This window comes from Pecten maximus, chromosome 1 (genome assembly GCF_902652985.1).
Source record: "Pecten maximus chromosome 1, xPecMax1.1, whole genome shotgun sequence".
NCBI classification, from domain to species: domain Eukaryota; kingdom Metazoa; phylum Mollusca; class Bivalvia; order Pectinida; family Pectinidae; genus Pecten; species Pecten maximus.
The window spans coordinates 21167519-21190705 of NC_047015.1; the positions used below are offsets into that span (position 1 = coordinate 21167519).

At 36.1% G+C, this 23187-nt stretch overlaps 1 protein-coding gene across 2 annotated transcripts; it reads left to right on the forward strand.

Annotated features, from left to right (window-relative positions):
* Positions 1-2043: 2043 nt before the first annotated feature.
* Positions 2044-16363, forward strand: LOC117327502. Of its 2 annotated transcripts, XM_033884533.1 has the most exons (8): positions 2044-2329; positions 7152-7517; positions 9642-9726; positions 9954-10118; positions 12000-12211; positions 12977-13143; positions 15349-15512; positions 15779-16363. In XM_033884533.1, exons 2-8 carry the CDS (start codon positions 7179-7181, stop codon positions 15820-15822), a joined length of 1176 nt encoding a protein of 391 aa, XP_033740424.1. In that variant the 5' UTR covers positions 2044-2329; positions 7152-7178; the 3' UTR covers positions 15823-16363. The 2 variants fall into 2 exon arrangements, with proteins under 2 accessions (XP_033740424.1, XP_033740432.1); XM_033884541.1 differs by lacking the exon at positions 7152-7517 and having other exon boundaries at positions 2045-2329.
* The last annotated feature ends 6824 nt before the right edge of the window (positions 16364-23187 follow it).

Below are 23187 nucleotides of genomic sequence, written 5' to 3' on the forward strand. Positions count from 1 at the left end.
TGCTGACAACGGGCAAACCCGTCTTCCCACTTCTTAAATACTGAGCATTACGCAGGCATACAACTACTAATGTTATAGACTTTGGTATGCCTCGCGTCAGGGGACAGGGTTAAAGCCTGCCTGTGAAAGCATGCTATGAGCAAAGGCTGTCAGATAATGATGAATGGACTGTAAATATCAGATTAGAATTGGATAAGTTATGGTTGGGATACCTATGGAACAGTAATTACGAAGGGAAAACAATGTATAAATTGATTGAAAACAAATTCCATGAAATTCACACACATGAAATGTTGTCAAATATTAGAAACTCTCCGAAAGGTGTTTTGTATCAACATTTGATAGATAATGACGGTCTGCAATTTTATTTAAGAAAACCTATTGATAAATTATATAAGAAAGGTATTTCAAGAATACGATTGTCCTCACATCAGCTTAATATAGAAATGGAAGATATACGAATATCGCTAGATCAGATAGATTGTGTACGGTATGTAATAACCGTGATATTGAGGACGAGTTTCATTTTATTCTTAAATGTCCTTTTTATTCAAATCTATGTGCTAAATACCTGAAGCCATACTATTTTCGTAAACCTAGTGTATTTAAACTTGTTCAACTACTTAGCGTAAATAATGTCAAGGAGTTGAATAACCTGGGGAAATTTATACATTTTGCATTTAAGCAACGCTCTGATGCATCATAATTTAGGTAAATTTATTTATGAAAATCTTGAAAAATATTATCTATGTACATCTTAATATCTATAATATTAGGACAATGTATAGCCATGTTACTCTCTTGTGCATTCACTACAAGTACTGTTTGGTATAATGTATGTGTATTGGTGTACGTGGGCGAGGATGCGTGCGCATGCGTACCCGTGAGGATGTGATCATGTGTGAGTAACTGTGTAGGTATCCTTGTAAGGGTGCGTTTATATATATTTGTCACTCTCCTGTTAACTGCTGCATCAATTGTGTACTATTATTATCATGTTATATGTCATGAATCTCATAAGCCGTAAGGCTTACTGAATAAACAAATTGAATTGAATGGCTAATCTCACAAGGGGGACGCTCAACTAAGGCAGTGTTTGTTTGTTTTACGAACCCGACTTTTACCAAAATTCAAGAACATATGTCGAGAAAGATTATTGCCATGGGTTTCGTTACATTATTATTATACATGTAGATAAATTTCATTCAGTCGTCATTCTTGTTCAAGGTCGCGTTATTTAAACAAATGACCGGAATTGTCGAAATAATTACCTCAGTAGTATTATGATGACATAGCTTAAATCAAAACGATTGCAGAAATATAGCATCATAGTAAATGATTGCTAGGTCTTGTTTGAGTGTTATTTACTTTTATGGCATTGCATGTTTGTTTGTTGGGTTTATCGCCTCGATAACAGCCAGTGTAATTCTGAGGCGGGGGTCTCTTTGTTGTAGTTGGTGACTTCAACCGCAGACGGCCATTTGTGTTTACAGGTGCGGTGTGTTGTGCCCACGTGTTTTCACAGATGACACAAGAAATTTACATATCCATTCCATATTCATATGATTAAATAACGGTGAGAGATATCCCTTTATAATCATTCATTAGCATCTTTATTTCAGTGAAATTCAATTATGATTCTACATAAGGTAATACACTTGATATATACATGCAATTACAAGAAATAACAAAGAATATTGCAATGGCTCTTTAATTAATACCGATTAACATTAAGTTTTTAAGGTTTATCCATAAAAACAGTTGTTGCAAACATAATTAAGCTTGTGCCAATAATCAGCTTACTATATTGATATTGTGGTTAACGATAATACAATACTGTAAGCGGTATTCACCATCGACTGTTCGTTCACTAATCAGACAGCGATGCGTCCATTACATTTAACAGGACCACTTTCAGGTAATTGCTTGAGATATCAAATGACAGCAGTCTTGTTAATGATAATCAATACAATATGCGTTATAGATGTGAAACCTAATCACTCTACATAATGTATGTCAATAGCGCCAGGTATATCGACCGTGGTGCTATCAGTATGCTTTCTTCCCTTGATCAGAAGGTACCGGAATCACCGTCGATGAGCACGGCCAGAGGTCTTTCCTAACTCTGACAAACTACGGACAAGGAGAAATACAACATTAGCAGACCTGGAAAAGTTTCAGCAAGTCACGATAACGACTCGATTTCGCTATTTTTTTTAAAAAGATTTTTCGCCTTTGTGTCAGGACATAGAAAATATCCAGTAGTTCTACCAGGATAAAATGTGGCAACTGTGATATGCAAATTGCTGTCTCGGACTTCCTCTTAAGGGTATGTAAATATTTTAATTATTAGTAAACATTATACATTGTATGACATTTACATAGTAACAACATGCATATGATTCGTAATAATGTTAGTAGCTTTATCAAATTATAAGATGATTTCCATTTGTTTGCACAAATATTAGATATCAAAATATCGTTGGCATGCTCTACTCATCAAGAAAAATAATTTTGTTAGAATGAAGTATTCTGTGTATTGTACTTTATACTTGACAAGGTACACTTTGTAAGTACGGGGGTGCTGTTTTACTTGTTGTTCCGTTTTAGTGATATCACCATGAGCGATTATGTGTTATCTATTAAACGATTAGCTGTCACTACTTTAAATTATTACAACTAATCCCACAAAATCACATCTAAAGGTGATATCTCTTGAAGGGATTTTTTCGATAATTTTTCCGGATTGGGGAAACTATGTTAGCTCGAAATAGATAGAAGTAATGATGAAATTATTTCAGTGATTAATAATCTTAATTCAATAAAGCGAGTGGAATGGATGGCATATTAAATGAATACTAATTCAATTGTTGTTTTTTTTTAAATTCATCAAACATGCAGTATGACGTAATATACACATGATGCCATTTATCATAACGACAATTTTTCACAGTATGGCTGTGAAAAAGAAAAAGAAGTGCTGGCTGATTTACGATGAAATATTTTTTACGCTAGACTTTTTACACGGACTTAATTCCAAAGTCTCTGTTCCAGTGAAAAATGCTAGAAAACTTTCCTTCGCTTTTTGGTCTGTCCGCCAATTCAATAATGCAGAGACTCTCGGAAATATCTTTTATTTAATTTTCGGTCCCTTTTCGTGTAGGGTAAGAGGTGACAATATGAACATCAGTATAAAACAGTATGTTTTCCTCCAATACAGTGGGCGTTCATATACATATAGCCCGAAACGGAAAACATGCTTAAATGAGTTAGTGATATCACCACAATGGGTATCAGCAATTCATAATGGCGATTCAATATAATCGTTTTAGTGATATATTTATATTAAATGGAGAGTAAGGTACTGATACCTATATGGCAGTGATAAATGTATAATTATATCGTTATCGAGCTTTACTCGTTCTTCTTTCCTCATCACTAACGTAAATTACACCAGTTGATTTATAATTGAAAAACTTTTTGTCTACAAAATGTAGTTGCTCTTTGTACTTCGTAATAAATCCATGTAAAACAAATGGTCTTAGCTGCGAAATATTAATGACATTGCTTTCATAGGTAAACCGGAGAGATAGCAATATAATATTCCCATTTATATCTTAATGAAAAACCTGTGACCATCATTTAGGTGTAAGGTTAGTTGTATTTTAAAGAAAAAAAGATATAGTAAAGGCGTCTTCCACATGAACAATATCGAGATAAACATTCTATCACAAACTGGAGAAATGATCTTTTTGTAAAATTCCAACGACTGTATAAAGCATCCAATCCCTAAATTACATTTTATATTATATCAACTTTGCTTCTGTCTACAATACACAAAGAAGATTAATTCGTTTTCTGGTTCATGTGCGTTTTGACATTATCTGTGTCAATGTATAATATAAAGGGATTGTTTGTAGGATTACACACACAAAAAAAAAACCCATAATGATACCAACGGGTAATTTCCATCTTAATTTAAAGTCGACAAAATAAAGACATTATATAGATTTTTCTGGATAACATTGAAAAAGTGCCCAGGCGTTCAAGAAGGCTAAGCGTATTCCCCTTCCTAGAGAACACCCACCTTGTAAATATAGGCCATTTAATGATTCGTTCATAAAACCAGAACTAGATGGTAAATTAATTTTCCAACTATTTTCGTAGATGCATACATGCATATTAAAACTATTTATCACATGTCGTGTCGGCAGCCAGGTGTTTATATTCCTGTAAGCTAATTTGTTGTTAGAACAAATTTCCATTAACTTTCTATAATCCTAGTTTCATGTGTTGGATGATTAATCTACCAATAAACTAATAAGATAAAGCATTGCATTTAAACAAGCTATAGCCAGAATTCAATTAACCGGGACGTATAAAGGTATACGGTTTCAACATATTTTTTTATTGTATAACATTTATACAAATGGGTTAGACAGCAGGCTTGGTCTATATAAGTCTTCCCCAATACAAACAGAACAATAGTAGAATTAAACTATACGGTTACCTGTGCGACCACGTGTGTGCTCTTAGTGTTTTATACCAGCTAACACGAGTGACAATTGGCTGATAAAGACAACGGAAGAAACATGTGATTTAACATTAATTGTAAGTACGTCGTTTCCAATACATGCTGAAGCCGAGAATAATGAGTATTATTGGTAAAACTCATTAACTACCACAAGTATATGCAATTAACAGAAAAAATACACATGCATATTTATTCTTGGCTTAATTATTACACTGCAGTTATTGGCGTACCAATCCAATGTTAATACTTATTTTTGCTGTAAGTAAGGCTTGTATTTTATACGGTGATAAAATGATATTATACAATGTACCTAACGCCCTCTACATTCTATAGATCACAATACGCACCGAAGAATGCCGTTATAAACTAATTAGATACAGCTAACTTCAATAAACAAATTAATGATTAATTTGGTATAGGTACTCAATGTCAAGATCAAGATAATTACACAAAGGTACTCTATTTGCCCACAACATACCATTCAACGCTCATCAATGTTAACTTTGGATCAACATCACAGAACAGAAATAAAGACTTGCGTGTACTCAAGTATTTATAAACTCGCCGCCGTATTAATCTATTACTAAATATTTATTACGAACGAGTAACCCTTGTCAATGACATGGATTTGTATCATGTAAACACTAACCAATCTCTATATTTCATATCCGATATCGACTACATTAATGACGTTTAGTTGTCTCCCGTCCCTACGGAAGCGTATTAGGGCCACATTTAAACTAAATTAAAAATAAAAAAAAGTTTAAATGTGGCCCTAATACGCTTCCGTACATTTCGATACTCTGGGAGGTCTTCGAGATCAGAAGATAGGCTATTTGACCTTGTTGAAATCAATATACATGAGGCGAAATTGAGTATTTTATCGAGGGTTAAAGTAAGTAAAAGCCAAAGAGTAAATTTACAGATTAAAGTGTAAAATTTACAGATTAAAGTGCATAATTTACAGATTAAAGTGTATAATTTACACATTTAAGTGTATAATTTACAGATTAAAGTGAAAAAATTTCCAGATTAAAGTGTATAATTTACACACTAAAGTGTACAATTTACAGATTAAAGTGCATAATTTACAGATTAAAATGTAAAATTTACAGATTAAAGTGCATAATTTACAGATTAAAGTGTAAAATTTACAGATTAAAGTGTAAAATTTACAGATTAAAGTGTAAAATTTACACATTAAAGTGTACATTTTACACATTAGAGTGTATAATTTACACATTAAAGTGTATAATTTACACATTAAAGTGTGGAAATTAAAAATAAAAAAAAGTTTAAATGTGGCCCTAATACGCTTCCGTAGTACCCGTCACTATATAAAGTGCATTTTTGACGTAACGGTATTAATGTATCTTGCAACAATTATGAAGAATTCTAGTTCTGTTGTATAAAAGGTGAATATTATCACGGTGGAATATATCGGTTAAAATGTTTAAATTGGTGATTTTGTGTTTATTTCCACGGACTGACGTCACAAAATCAGGTCCATTGCAGCGCGATATTTGACCGCTTTATATTGAAGGCGAGAACTTAAATACCGAATATGTAGTAGTTCGTAAACATCTCAAAAGTCACATCACGTGCATTAGACTGCACACTGCAATGTACCTTTGACGAGATCATTTGATATCCTAACTACGTTCATAAAATTCAACATTATTCGTCAAAAATAACAACAATGCTTTAAAAGTTGTAGTTCTTGATCTTTTAGTAAGGGTATCATGGTTTTTTTTTCGAGACCAGCCTAATTTCATGTCCTAAAAATAACGGGATATATTATCTACTAATTGATACTTATGTATAATTAGTACGCACGTGGATGTTGAAAGAAATGATACCAAGGCATATAATCCAGTCTAATCAAGCATCTATCCTCCCTCCATCTTCTGGGCTACTTCCGCTGGTTTCTCGCTCTCCTAGATGTTTTGGCATAATATATTGGTAATCTAGGTACCCAGATATAATCTGTTCAATCTATGAGTAACCATTGCTATTTTCTTGCGACGCCCGGGAGCATATCTTACGCTCCTTCCATGTTGTACTGCATTTATTTTACTCGTTTAATAAATTCATATTACACTTTCATTAAAGGCTGGAGTCATATCTAATCTATTAAATCAAAATCGCGGACTGGACATGCGACCTATTGTTGAACATCAACCACATGTATCTTGACAGCCTGTCTTATATAATGCACGTGCGTTGGTGATGTGTACGAAGTATCACATACAGTGAAATTATGTAAAACATACAGTGTAAATAAAGGTTGTCGGGCTATATTACTTACTTACATTCTGACTTCCATATTTTTTTTATTTTTTTTTTAATTTTTGATACATTTAACAACTAACACCTTCAAATAATGTTTTACAGTGATTTTTAAAAACTATTTTGATATTACAATTATTGTTCAAAAATGGATACTCCCATGCCCGATACGCTTCAGATTCAGCTACAGTTACGGACAAGGCTTCCCAAAGAACTAAGAACTTTTAATTACAAATTATTTGTAGGCAAATACTTCAACAGATCCAAATAATCAAGTACATACTCATTGACATCAACACATAATCAATCTACCAATATCTACTTCCAGATCTGATTAAAACCTTACTTTCTGAAAATGCTTGGAAAAAGAAGAGTTCAACAGTATTTATGGGACGTTGTGTTTACAATGGTTTGTTTGCTGATACGGTGGGGAAATATGGCTGCGACGCAGTATAGCTGTGTCCCTGGCAACGTCATCATTGGTCAGCGTCTCGAGGGATGCACATTTACGATTCTATATATGATGGGACCCAAACAATGTGCGAAAGATTGTTTCTCTAGACCTAGCTGCATGTCCTTCAACTACCACACCAACCTGACGTGTGAACTCAATAGATGTTCGGACAACGATCAGCCGGGGTCACTTAGTCACCATGAAGGGTACTCTTACAGCAGTATTGACACGTGGACAGGGGTAGGTTAACTTATAAATAACTATTTTCTGAACGTATCTTAAAGAGGGAAAACGTAGAGAAACATCTTTGTGTCACAGTTCATCTGTTCGTCTTATTCTCAAGGCAAAAAACCTAAAATTTAGCTTTACAGACTACATGGCAACAGTTATTATAATATGTTAACCCGGTATCTCCGAACATTATTCCCATGTGTATTTTCAGGTTGATCACTAACGTCTGTTTAAAATATTTTTAGTCTCGCATTTTCATAAAAGTGTGGTTTTCTACACGATCGAGGTTCCCATCGAAAGTTAAGTTTAGTTTAGAAAATCTGTCTTAAAAATGGCAACTTAAATAACAGATTTACCAGTATTAACAGCCTTGTGGTTAGTAGGAAAAAATAGACCAATCCTACTCACCCTGATCAATATCTCGTCTATTGTGTTAGAATATTGACCTGTTGGGAACCGCCTGACGTCAGTTCGTGATTAACATCCGGTAGAATATTTCGTTTGTTAATATCAATATTATGTAGTATAAAGTATTTCCTATTTATTACACTTACCAGTTTGTTTGATCAACATGCTGGCTTATAGTAGGTAGAGGGACTGAACTGCTTTTCCCTTTGATCATGATGTTAATAAGTCTTCTGAGATTTTTTTTTGCATTATCAACAAATATTGATCCTTGTCAAGGTTCCATATATTAGGCATTTAGGTTACGGACGAGTTTTCTTGTTAAGATATAGTCACAAAAGGTGTTGTTACACTTGATGCAGACCTTTGTTGTCGGTGTAATCTCATATTTAGGATGTGCGCTATGGAATGATAATTTATTCAGGCCCCGACTTTAGCCGTTTCCTAGTTTTGTTTTGTAAAAGAGAGACACACCTTCCTTTTCTGATGTTGTCGGTTAAAGATGTTTAGACACACATCAACTAAGGAGTTTTGCTGCTAGTTTTGTATTTGCTATGTTTCCAATGTTAGGTGAGCACGTGATTTGTATTTTTCTTGTGTACAATATAGTACGAGTTGTCATGACATATACTAAACCGTTAACTCCTCGCTGTGACTAATTATTGCAGTCTAGGTACAGCAGTGGGGCCTGTCGTTGATATTTCTAATTATCTTGGCAAACCTGAGCATTCTTAACTTTCATTTTCCATATAGATGATACAGTCTATTAAGGTTTTAGTACTTCATTCTACTGTGGTTTCAAGTTTACACATTATTTTGTCATTTTACATATCACTTTGTCACTTTTTATGCATCAGATAATTCAATGGTGTTTTTTTATGAATAATTGTTTGTGTTTTTCTTCAATAATTATTTTATGCTATTTAAAAAGAACCTGCAAGAGATCTTGGTTTAATGGTAACATATTATTTAATGCTAAACAACCATCGGCGTGCATGTTTTCAATTGCTAGTTTCATGTATAACAACATCATCTGTCCGAGGCACTAACTCTATATAAAACCACTTATAATATTGGTACCTAAGTTACATTAATTTTAGCAACATGTTGCAGAAAAGTTCAATGCACATGATCTAGATGTAAAACAGTCATCTTCTATCGACCGTAACACGACAAAACAAAACGAAACCTAACGTTATTAACAGATACCAAGAGGTATGTCGCGATAACTGGTATCAATGGGTGAGTAGTATTAGCCCTGTACAAAACATTAAACTTGTTTACCAGAGAGAATTGTTTCTTAATATATCTGATTTTAATATCAGAGGATTTTTAGCAAAATTTACATTTTGTGAACGATAAATGTTGCGAACATGGCCCTGACCAGGCTAAGGAGTAGTCAACGATTACAAAGACTTTGCAAAACCTGCAATTCACTCGGGATGAAACAAATGTCCCTTGTCTGCTTGAAAAATACTATTACGAAATTGTAAGTCTATTTAGTTTGACATTGAGTGATAATGAAGATAATTCGATACTTCAGACTTGTTTATTAAACACTCGTTATGACTGATAGACTACAACCAGTTTGATTTATTATGATATACATGTGTATTCATCTTAAGAACATGTCTTAGTTGGTTTACGTCTGTTTGTTGTTTATAGCCATCAAACTACTATTGTAGCTATAAACCTGCTATAAAGCTCGATTATATATTCATGATACAGGTTTCTGGAAACTGCACGAGGTCCACATGCTCTGCGGGTCAGAAATGTTTCGAACTAACATCAACGACGGCATGTATTTATACAGGTAAAATTAAACTTGCTAATTACTATTTATCTATTTTTATTTAATGTTATCCATTATTCATAAATAAACATTATCATTGTCGGGCCCGACTGCATGCAGGTATGAGGTACAGTCTATATAACCATAGTGGTCAATAAATATAGCAGACCGAGTTCCACTTTATTTGCAATGTGGAATTGTAATCATTAAAAAAATGTTCAGTAAAATGATGTACCATTATTCTTCAGAATGTATGGATAGTGCTGTGTTAGGAGTGGAACTTCCGATGGAACAACGAGTTGTTGGAGAGTCATTTCCGGCCGTTTGCGAAACCGGCTACGAAGCAAGAGGGGAGGGTGCCAATATCACGTGCATGGGAAACGGTCGATGGGCAATCTCATCTAGCTACTGCCGTGAGTTGTTAACATTTTCATAGTGATGATGACATCTAAGTTAGGTGATAGTCAACTCATGTGACGGAAGTTGGGTGGTAACCAAATAGTCAATACATTCAAGAACCAATAAAAACAAATAAATCAAGGAAAAGATAAATGCAAAGTCCCATTTAAAGTTGATTAAATGCCTGTATTGTATTTTTTGTTTTGTTAAAGCACACGTCTGTATAGAACTACACGATCACTTCTCTGTAACTACAATGGTAATGCAAACCAATCATTTCATAGCAATTCCGAGTCTCAAAGTAAACATAATGAGAATGGAGTTAGATTAAAATGTAATCACATAATAGAAACATGGAATCCACCCGGATTCTTCTTCCCAACTGCTTCTAAGTAGTAATTTGATGGCTGAAAACTCGGGTCACGATAGAACGAGTTATACTAACCTCATAAACTAGGGTCACGATAGAACGAGTTATACTAACCTTATAGACTAGGGTCACGATAGAACGAGTTATACTAACCTTATAGACTAGGGTCACGATAGAACGAGTTATACTAACCTCATAAACAAGGGTCACGATAGAACGAGTTATACTAACCTCATAAACTAGGGTCACGATAGAACGAGTTATACAAACCTCATAAACAAGGGTCACGATAGAACGAGTTATACTAACCTCATAAACAAGGGTCACGATAGAACGAGTTATACAAACCTCATAAACTAGGGTCACGATAGAACGAGTTATACTAACCTTATAGACTAGGGTCACGATAGAACGAGTTATACTAATCTTATAAACTAGGGTCACGATAGAACGAGTTATACTAACCTTATAAACTAGGGTCACGATAGAACGAGTTATACTAACCTTATAAACTAGGGTCACGATAGAACGAGTTATACTAACCTCATAAACTAGGGTCACGATAGAACGAGTTATACAAACCTCATAAACAAGGGTCACGATAGAACGAGTTATACTAACCTCATAAACAAGGGTCACGATAGAACGAGTTATACTAACCTCATAAACAAGGGTCACGATAGAACGAGTTATACAAACCTCATAAACTAGGGTCACGATAGAACGAGTTATACTAACCTTATAAACTAATTATTACATAGGATAATACACTTTTAGGACTGAGGACCTCATCCAGACGGTTCTACAACAGAGGACCTCTTTCTCACGCTGACGTAACGATGAATATAGTCAATGACACGTAGCCTAGCAATAATCTAGTAACTAAACAAAACATAGAAGTAAACAAATGTTATCACCTGGTAATGAATAGTTTAAAGAACATGCAACAATGTGATAGAGAAACAGAAAACATGGGTGTGTAAGTTAATATGATAAATAGCCTTAAGTGTTTCAATCTACGCTCCCGTTCCGCTTTATCAGATCGTGTTTTAATTAGATGCTTTTTCATATTGTTTGCTACTAAAAAGAAAATGAAGAACAAATGAAGAGATCGATACTTGCAGATCATGTACATGTATGTATTACCATATTACCCTACACGATAACAATTATTGACGTCATTGGCGCCAAAGGCAGGTTACCTCATGCAACTTTAAATAGCAAAACTAGATACGCATAGATAAGCGTTTATGAGTCAAGAAATATCAAAGATGTGTTCCTAAGCTCAATTGCTATTCCGGTGAAAATATTTATTAATTTTTAAGTATTTTCAAGTTTTGAGGAATTCGCTAGAGTCAGGTTAACATTGCAACTTACCAAGACGTCTCGGAGAAGTCTTGACCAATCAGAAAATGGCAAAACTACAGTCGTATAACAAAGTCTGACATTACACTAATTAATTTCATTTATGTTCGTTTATAACCGTATATCCGTAAACGACATCTTTCCCCTTCGTTCTCTACAGACAGGATATACTCCTCTGGGTGGATGTTGCTGGCCCGATTTGGGAGTGGAAATGGTGAATCGGTATATAACACATGGACAGAGGCTGGACGAGATGACAACAGTAATGAAAATATACCAAATGAATGTAAAGACGTCAATACTTCGAATACCTGTACACGTCACTTCCGGAGTGGACTTGTTGACGATTGGACTGCACTTAACCCCACGGAGGTACGACTCGGTGAAACCAAAACAAGACAAAACGTTTTTATCCTACGTATCTAGCATATGATATGTGTATAATACTCCAAATAAAAATCAGAGGAGAAAACATATGTATCTATGGCGTACACACATGTATATTGCATATTTTTGGTGTTCTTATGGTATAATCTAGTCTGATTCGGTGCAGATTTGATTACAGACTAGACTATACCATGATGATATTGAAAATACGTATACACAATATGAATAACTAAGGTACAATTAGACTATAAAGATAGAATTATACCATAACAATAGCAAGATCATCTCTTTATCATTTAGCTATGTTTGACACGCCATATGCACTAGCCAATATAAACAATAGATTACTGTGGCTGTTCACAATTTTAGCTGATTCGAAAGGCTAGCTGCAGTCAAAACCTTCAAGCAGATAAGCGATATCAAATGATATGTTATTAGTAATCATAATTATATTAACTAATCAAAATAACCCGGAACCTTATCATCATTTACATTTCTTTATCATAAATCACCATATATGGGGACAGGGAGGGACTACGCATGGTAGGGGTATTATATTTTTTTTCCACGTACAAGTTCAAATAAATTAAATGAACGAACCTATTTGTCTGTAAAAACAAAAAAAGTCTAAATATAGATTACAATAATGATAGTCTGATCGTATACTACTTTTATTAGTTTCTTGTTTTTAGTAAATCTAACCTAGAACTTTCAAGACTACTAAAAGTATTTGACTTGCTCGTGTTTCAGGCGAAGTTTTCTCTGTATATCGCTGGTATCGAGGAAGTCTATGTTACATTCAATGCAACGGATACAGATTCCATCACGTGGTTTGCACAGGAGAGGATTCTTTCCACTTCTTTTACAGATTTAAAAACCAACTCCACGAGTAACTTTTTTTCTATATCAGGTGCTAAGTAAGTACTGACAAATGTTTTTACATCATTTTGTTTCTTTCTTCCACATTCGCATCCTTATTGTATTGTGTCAATAGAGGGCGACAGTGGTTTCATTCAGTTTGTCACTGAATGTGGTGGACGTGATTTTGGGGACATCTGTAGGTTCTCAAATTACGTCATCAGGTAATATTTACATTTTCACTTCGCTCCGCCTCAATGAACATAGTAAACTCATTTCACTTCATTTCCCGTTGAAGATTTTGGGTCGCGTGCTTCTGTTCTGAGAGACGAATCACTTTCTTGCCGGCGTGTGAATACATTCACTGAGTTTACAATGGCGATCGAGTTCTGTACCGCCTCAGACTTGAATGCACTTTCATTTTGTGAATTGTGTAACATTGTTATAAACGTATATATAAACACAAGTGGAATAGCCGCTTTATGTGCTAATAAAAATGCCAGTATAATGCAGACAGTTTAGAAAACAGGATCTGACAGAACACTGACACTCCCGATAGCACCGAGCTCATGACCTACAATGTACGTAACGCAGTAGGTCTAACGTTAGCTGTATCTCGAATGCCATGCTTGATACCATTTTAGTGGTCACAGAAAATAAACCTCAATTTGAACACTATTCAACAACACACAACAAACTGTAGCAGCAGTATGCTATATCGAGCACAGGGACACATTATTGTCGTAATTTGACTCGATCTAAACATATGGAGGACACAAGTTTCCGGCCGTCGAATACTGCGATTTTCAAATCAATGTTTCTTTACTTACTTTTATAATAATTTACATCCCAAAACGCCAGTGCGACAATGAAATCCAATATTTCAAGAACACCATGTACATCATCAGCTAACCTGCGACTAAAATCCACATTGTTACACTTTTTCTGGAGCTCTGAATATCCCGGCTATTAGACTGCATCGCATACGGTCACAGGGATTCGGCGTTAAATTTTGAGTAACATATGACATCTATAAATAATCGAAGGACTATAAATCCAATATTCATTCAAATTATAAAACCTTACAAAGTCCATTTTTCAAGGCTTTAGAGAGTATATAAACTTCTGTTTTTTTTTTTTTAAAGTTGTGATATTTCACTGAACAGCTGTCGTCACGTTAGGCCTAACCTTGTGCTGATTTTTTAACCGAGACCCTGTGCATATCTCTCGAGTGACCATGGTAATCACGCACATACTATACTGTCAACATTGCACTTTAAATTCGTATTTATACGGGTTTTGCTAAGTTTTTATTATACAATATCATGAATATTTGTTATAAATGAATATTTTACCTTGAAAATATCGTATCTATGTGTATCAACATCGTAATAATCAAAACGTGTATGGGACTATATTTTGTGTTGCCTTGGCGACGAGAATAGCTTACTGTCTGCTGTTCCACTACTGTGCACACATGTACGATAAGTATAACAATGTTACAAAGCGACGCACTTACGTCACACCGTTGCGACCAAATTTTGCAATCTGGTGGCGAAGTTTTTAATCTGGTTAACGTAAATATAAGGATTGATTGTCAATTTTGTTGCTCGCAGTTCACTTCATTTGCACGAGGTTCACTTCCCTTCATCAGTCCATGCAAGCAACAAAATTGACAATCAATCCTTAATTGGTGGCGTATTTGATAACGTCAGTAAAATATTTTGTGACGTCAGTTTTTGGTGCCGTGTGTAGAGAGATGATGTCTATATTTACTTGGAGACATGTGTTTTGTGACGTCAGTTTGTGGTGTCACGTGTAGAGTGATGATGTCTGTGTTTACTTGGAGACATGTGTTTTGTGACGTCAGTTTGTGGTGTCACGTGTAGAGTGATGATGTCTGTATTTACTTGGAGACATGTGTTTTGTGACGTCAGTTTGTGGTGTCACGTGTAGAGTGATGATGTCTGTATTTACTTGGAGACATGTGTTTTGTGACGTCAGTTTGTGGTGTCATGTGTAAAGTGATGATGTCTGTATTTACTTTTAGACATACGTTTTGTGACGTCAGTTTGTGGTGTCAGGTGTAAAGTGATGTTCTCTGTATTTACTTGGAGACATGTGTTTTGTGACGTCAGTGTGTGTGGCACGTGTAGAGTGATGATGTATGTATTTACTTGGAGACATATGTTTTGTGACGTCAGTTTGTGGTGTCACGTGTAACACTTGGTGACTGTATTTACTTGGAGACATGTGTTTTGCAGTACATACCGTCGATTTTATATCAACAAGAGTTATGGCGGCTGTAATAATGACCAGGGCTGGATTCGGGTCATAGATGGAACAGGAGTTTGTTTCTATGAAAACGCTGTTGCTGAACCTTCATTCGTTTTCTCAAGGAACAACCAAAGTGGCGTGGCAGGAATAGGTGAATATTACAACCAATTGGTTCATAGATTCCACTTTAGTCTTACCTTCACAATTGTTAACCTATAAAAAAGTATTCTATATTGTGCATTATTCAGAAATTTTGAAAATGGTCTATACAACACGTTATTTTCATGTAGTTCTTAAAGATATCAAGCTAATGTAATTTGATGTTGACAATCACTGAATAAGACCGTTCATACATCACCCCGACACACTCACTGTACTGTATAAAGTGTGTTATACTTAAAAAACGTCTATTTACAGATTCCCTTACCGCAGATGTGCTCGCAATCTTTGTGAAGGTCTAGGTAATCTTTTATTGGCCAGCAAACTACGTGAGGATAGACGATTATGTGTGTTAATTTACCAGCCATCCAACTCTCGTGAAGTTACTACCCTTGCCACTCGTGTGGAAGCAACAGATTATGTGTGTATATTAACTAGTCAGTCAACTACGTGAAGATAAACCCTTGTCGTCAGTGCCGAAATGACCAATTATCTGTGTACATTAACTAACCAGTTAGCTACATGTACGTTAAGATAAACCCTTGTCGTCAGTACCGAATCTAAAGCCTCACAAGGATCTAACCTTCTGGTGACATTCCGTTATGTGTGTATTCTACATTACAAGTGACAGTAGTGAAGAGTTTGTTTTCGATATTGACAATGTAAAGCTAATAACATTTAAACGTCCTCAATTTAGTAAAATAGCAGCATGCTTAATTGATTTCAGCTGATCTTGATCAAAATGACTCCTTAAGTGTCATCTAAATAGAAAAACGGTTAGGACTGTAAATTCCTAATACCGGCCCAAATGTCAGAGAAATAATAAAATCTTAGAAAAAACCATGTCTAATCGCGTATCTTACTTTTGCCGTGTAAGTTTTTAAAGTGTTTGGCAATTGTGGCAAAATATGCGAAAAATGAATGTTTCGAGAGAACCTGTACAGGTCACACATGTATCGCACAAAACAATCATTCCATTTTGCTGAAAAAAAGGCTGTTGTAGGTATCACATACAGGTATCACATACTGGTATCGCACATTGGTATCGTACACTGGTGTCACAGACAGGTAACAAACACAGGTGCCGCACACAGGTGTCATACACAGGTAACACACACGGGTATCACACACAGGTATCATACACAGCTATCACACACAGGTAACACAAACAGGTATCACACACAGGTAACAAACACAGGTATCACACACAGGTATCACACACAGGTATCAAACACAGGTAACACACACAGGTAACAGACACAGATATCACACACAGTTATCACACACAGGTAACACACACACACAGGTATCATACAGATAACACAAACAGGTATCACACACAGGTATCACACACAGTTATCAAACACAGGTAACAAACACAGGTATCACACACAGGTAACACATACAGGTATCACACACAGGTAACAAACAGGTATCACACACAGGTAACAAACACAGGTATCACACACAGGTAACAAACACAGGTATCACACACAGTTATCACACACAGGTAACACACAAACACAGGTATCACACACAGGTAACAAACAGGTATCACACACAGTTATCACACACAGGTATCACACACATACAGGTATCACACACAGGTAACACACACATACAGGTATCACACACAGGTAACAAACACAGGTATCACACACAGGTATCACACACAGGTAACAAACAGTTATCACACACAGTTATCACACACAGGTATCACACACAGGTATCACACACAGGTATCACACACAGGTATCACACACAGGTAACACACACAGGTATCACACACAGGTATCACACACAGGTATCACAAACAGGTAACAAACACAGGTATCACACACAGGTATCACAAACAGGTAACAAACACAGGTATCACACACAGGTAACAAACACAGGTATCACACACAGGTAACAAACACAGGTATCACACACAGGTATCACACACAGGTATCACACACAGGTATCAAACACAGGTATCACACACAGGTAACAGACACAGGTATCACACACAGGTAACACATACAGGTATCACACACATGTAACACACGCAGGTATCATACAGATAACACAAACAGGTATCACACACAGGTAACACACACAGGTATCACACACAGGTATCACAAACAGGTAACACATACAGGTATCACACACAGGTAACAAACACAGGTATCACACACAGGTAACACATACAGGTGTCACACACATGTAACACATACAGGTATCACACACAGGTATCACAAACAGGTAACACATATAGGTATCACACACAGGTAACAAACACAGTTATCACACACAGGTATCACACACAGGTATCACACACAGGTAACACATACAGGTATCACACACAGGTAACAAACACAGGTATCACACACAGGTATCACACACAGGTAACACACACAGGTACAACATACAGGTATCACACACAGGTAACAAACACAGGTATCACACACAGGTATCACAAACAGGTAACACATACAGGTATCACACACAGGTAACACATACAGGTATCACACACATGTAACAAACACAGGTATCACACACAGGTATCACACACAGGTAACACATACAGGTATCACACATAAGTATCATACACAGGTAACACATACAGGTATCACACACAGGTAACACATACAGGTAACACACACAGGTAACACATACAGGTAACACGCACCGGTGTCACACACATATATCACACACAGGTAACACACACAGGTAACACACATAGGTATCACACATATGTAACACACACAGGTATCATACAGATAACACACACAGGTAACACACACAGGTATCATCGCCAACACGAATAACCCTACGACCCATATTATGTTCAGGATCATCATTGGACGATGTCCAACGTCAATGTCATGTGGAAGTAAAAGGTGAAATTCGTCATATGGCGCATGGCCTTTTCTTTGTGAAAAGGTAGGAAAGTGTTGACAATTAGGTCAAAGGTCAAATTCTCATTCTTTTTAAGGACATTACTTTTCATGGATGCATGTACAATGGTAAGTCGGTGTGTTGCTTATCATTGTTTTGAATGTCCTTTCATTTCATTGTGTACAATAATTGTTTACAGAAGCAAATGAACGAGGGATCAGAAACTTTTTGGTACACAATTTTCTTGCTTCTTTGAACAATTATTTTACATGGCTTTTACTGAGAACATAACAAGTTGAGGTGAGGGCTTAAAACTGGCGATGGGTAATTTTTAAACCCATCTTTTTAGTGCCATTTTTTTCTCTCAAAAAGCTAGCGCCTGTTGCTGACTGTCTGTCGTGATCGATTACGAATTACGGCCTATGTGACTTATATACACCAGTCGGTCGGAACAGGATACAGGATACAGGTGACGGTTTCTAGTACTAGTTACCATTTGATAGCCAGGTCGCCAAAGCTCTCTTATAATCTGGTTATTAACTTTCCTCGCATCATCCAGGGTTATAGAGAAACGATCGACACGAGTGACTTGGTTAATCAAATAACTTTTATAATACCAGTACGCTTATTTGGCAACCTCTCCAAAGGAATTTATACTACTTAGTAATTTAAGATTTTGATCTTTGTAATGTTTATTTTAAGAACTGACACTTAAATGAGAACTTTACTTGAAAATCATAGGGGTGGTGAACGGACATTGAGATTGCAATGGAGTACTGAGCAGCCCGAAAAACAACAACACATGATGGTCAACCATCTAAGGATCATTTCCGCAAATTTTGGAAGTGGTGGAACTTGAGGAGAGGTTTAAAACGTATTTTTATTTCGTTTTTTTCTTCTTTATTAATGGCGCCTATGGGGCCTATCTTGGATTTCACACCGACCTAAAAATTACAACACTTGGTAAGGGCCATCATCTTGGACCATTCCAGCCAAATCAAAATTGAATCCCACAGGTGGAACTCCAGGATAATTTGAAAATGTGGTATCAAGATGGTGGCCATCTTGGATTTCGGGTCAAAACAATAACAACACTTGGTCGAAACCACCTCATGATCCTTTTAGGAAATAAAACTGAATCCACCCGGTGTAAAATTTGAAACTAGTGGTCGTTCAGGAAAATCATGATTGCGCACTTATGTTACAAAATGGTCGCCATGGCTGTGATGTCATTTTTTGTACTACGCCGAAAATAAGTCTTTGACGGCTTCCCTTCTTTAACATCCCCACCAAATTCCAGCTAAGCGGCACCAATTTAACTGAAGAAGAATGGTTGGATTCGTTGTTTCCCCACCGATGGCACGTTGGTTTTCCCCCGTGGGTTTTCCTCCAACATTCAAAACAATATTTGTTCCCTCAGCGGCGTCGTAATAAAAGCTCTACCAAGCTTATGTTTCTTGTTACTATGTTCATTTTCATGCTTCTATAACAATACACATACGTTCGCGATACGGTCACTATAACAATACACATACGTTCACGATACGGTCACTATAACAATACACATACGTTCGTGATACAGTCACTATAACAATACACATACGTTCGTGATACAGTCACTATAACAATACACATACGTTCGCGATACAGTCACTATAACAATACACATACGTTCGCGATACGGTCACTATAACAATACACATACGTTCGTGATACAGTCACTATAACAATACACATACGTTCACGATACAGTCACTATAACAATACACATACGTTCACGATACGGTCACTATAACAATACACATACGTTCACGATACGGTCACTATAACAATACACATACGTTCGCGATACAGTCACTATAACAATACACATACGTTCGCGATACAGTCACTATAACAATACACATACGTTCACGATACAGTTACTATAACAATGCACATACGTTCACGATACAGTCACTATAACAATACACATACGTTCGCGATACAGTCACTATAACAATACACATACGTTCACGATACAGTCACTATAACAATACACATACGTTCGTGATACAGTCACTATAACAATACACATACGTTCGGTATACGGTCACTATAACAATACACATACGTTCGCGATACAGTCACTATAACAATACACATACGTTCGGTATACGGTCACTATAACAATACATATACGTTCACGATACAGTCACTATAACAATACACATACGTTCGTGATACAGTCACTATAACAATACACATACGTTCGCGATACAGTCACTATAACAATACACATACGTTCGTGATACGGTCACTATAACAATACACATACGTTCACGATACAGTCACTATAACAATACACATACGTTCGTGATACAGTCACTATAACAATACACATACGTTCGCGATACAGTCACTATAACAATACACATACGTTCGTGATACGGTCACTATAACAATACACATACGTTCACGATACGGTCACTATAACAATACACATACGTTCGCGATACAGTCACTATAACAATACTATAAGACTCTTTCATATGTGTATATGTAGGATAGGGATATTCCACCCGAGGGGTCACAAAATGTGGTGAAACCCGAGGCTTGCCGAGGGTTTTACAACATTTTGTGATCCCGAGGGTGGAATATCCCTATCCTACATACACACATAATGAAAGAGTCTTTTTCTCTCATATCATTACCGAATTTCTGGCGAAAGTGTCCCTCAGCCATCCATTTTCTTCAATTTTTTAATTTCTTTATTTGACGTTTTTACTAAATATACTTGTGATATTCTGAAAGACCATCCCCTATTTTGACAAACTATGTTTGCACACAAATTTCATTCATTTTGTGGTTAAGTGATGAACGAATGAACAATTCGCCGATAAAAATTACCTTAACTTGACCGACTTTTACGTGGCCGTGATCAAATTGTCAACATCCGAGAAAAAGAAGTTCTATCAACAATACTGAAAGCCAACGCTGAAATGAGTTTTCCAACTTCACATATAATTTGATTTGCACTTCGACATATTTAATCATTTCACAGAACACACTGTACTTTTAAATGTCAAGTCAATTTTATTTATATAAAATACTACGTCACTGCATGACGTCACGACTGTCATTGGAATTCCATTCATAGTTCAAGGATATTGAGAGTGATGTCGATCTCGATCGCCATGACGCGGCGATGTTTCGTGGCTGGTAATTTTAAATTCACTGTGATTTTGGCAACTTCCTGTGTGAAATTGATCTTTTCTGTGGCATAGGATTATATGTGTTTAACCGGTTGTCTTGATAGAATGACGAAGGTAGGTCAGTCGATAGGCTAACGATGATCATATTGAAAGGCTAGGATGGCAGTTAGTTTTCATGGTTACTCTACACAAATATAGACTCTGAGTTACAATTAAAATAAATATTTTTATATGAACATCGAGGGGTGTCATTTTTAACGAATGTTCGTTCATTTAAGAGCCAATTCCCAACTTCCAAATGCACAGGTCACTGAGTAGTCCTAACAGTTAGTCTACTGACAGTACAGTAGAGTAAACAAATTCCAGGGCCCCCTGCTGACGCAAACGGAACCGTTTCATAGGTTGTGACGTTTGACATTTTATTTTTTATTTTTTTCTATGTATGGCTTTTATTTTACTTCCTGTCATTGCCAGATGATTGTGTGTGTTTACATGTTTTTAATGACAAATGACAAATCTGTCGAGTAGGCAAGTCTGTATTGTACTGTAACTGTTACAACAGGCCTGCAGGCGTAGTCTGTTTGTTACAGTAACGGAGTTATATGTTCGCTCAGATGAAATGTCTAATCGTTTAACCGTGTAGCCCTATTGATTTACTGCTGATATGATATATATTTATCTAAGAATTATGTATTTTATAGTTAAGTCCAACGTTTCAAAACCGACACCGACGATAAGGACTGTCGGATGTGAACACAAGCAGACGACGTTGTGAGAGTTGTCCCCCTTGAACGCAGATTAATCCGCGCGCGTGAAATGCTATGTAAGATAGATTTATCTTACATAGCTATCTTGCATGGGCAAACTCTATCCAACATGGCGAGATATGAGAGAAACATACGTTCACGCTACAGTCACTATAACAATACACATACGTTCGTGATACGGTCACTATAACAATACACGTACGTTCACGATACAGTCACTATAACAATACACATACGTTCGGTATACAGTCACTATAACAATACACATACGTTCGGTATACAGTCACTATAACAATACACATACGTTCACGATACAGTCACTATAACAATACACATACGTTCGTGATACGGTCACTATAACAATACACATACGTTCGTGATACGGTCACTATAACAATACACATACGTTCACGATACAGTCACTATAACAATACACATACGTTCACGATACGGTCATTATAACAATACACATACGTTCACGATACAGTCACTATAACAATACACGTACGTTCACGATACAGTCACTATAACAATACACATACGTTCACGATACAGTCACTATAACAATACACATACGTTCGTGATACAGTCACTATAACAATACACATACGTTCGCGATACAGTCACTATAACAATACACATACGTTCGGTATACAGTCACTATAACAATACACGTACGTTCACGATACGGTCACTATAACAATACACATACGTTCGTGATACAGTCACTATAACAATACACATACGTTCGTTCACGATACAGTCACTATAACAATACACGTACGTTCACGATACAGTCACTACAAAATACACTACGTCGTGAGCA

What these genes read in the sequence shown, in the direction of transcription:
- LOC117327502 (XM_033884533.1), top strand. Translation starts at nt 7,179, where the DNA reads ATGCTTGGAAAAAGAAGAGTTCAACAGTATTTATGGGACGTTGTGTTT. An exon ending in GTATTGACACGTGGACAGGG is followed by an intron (nt 7,518 to 9,641) that starts GTAGGTTAACTT and finishes TTCATGATACAG; the next exon opens with GTTTCTGGAAACTGCACGAG. An exon ending in TTTTCTATATCAGGTGCTAA is followed by an intron (nt 13,144 to 15,348) that starts GTAAGTACTGAC and finishes TGTGTTTTGCAG; the next exon opens with TACATACCGTCGATTTTATA.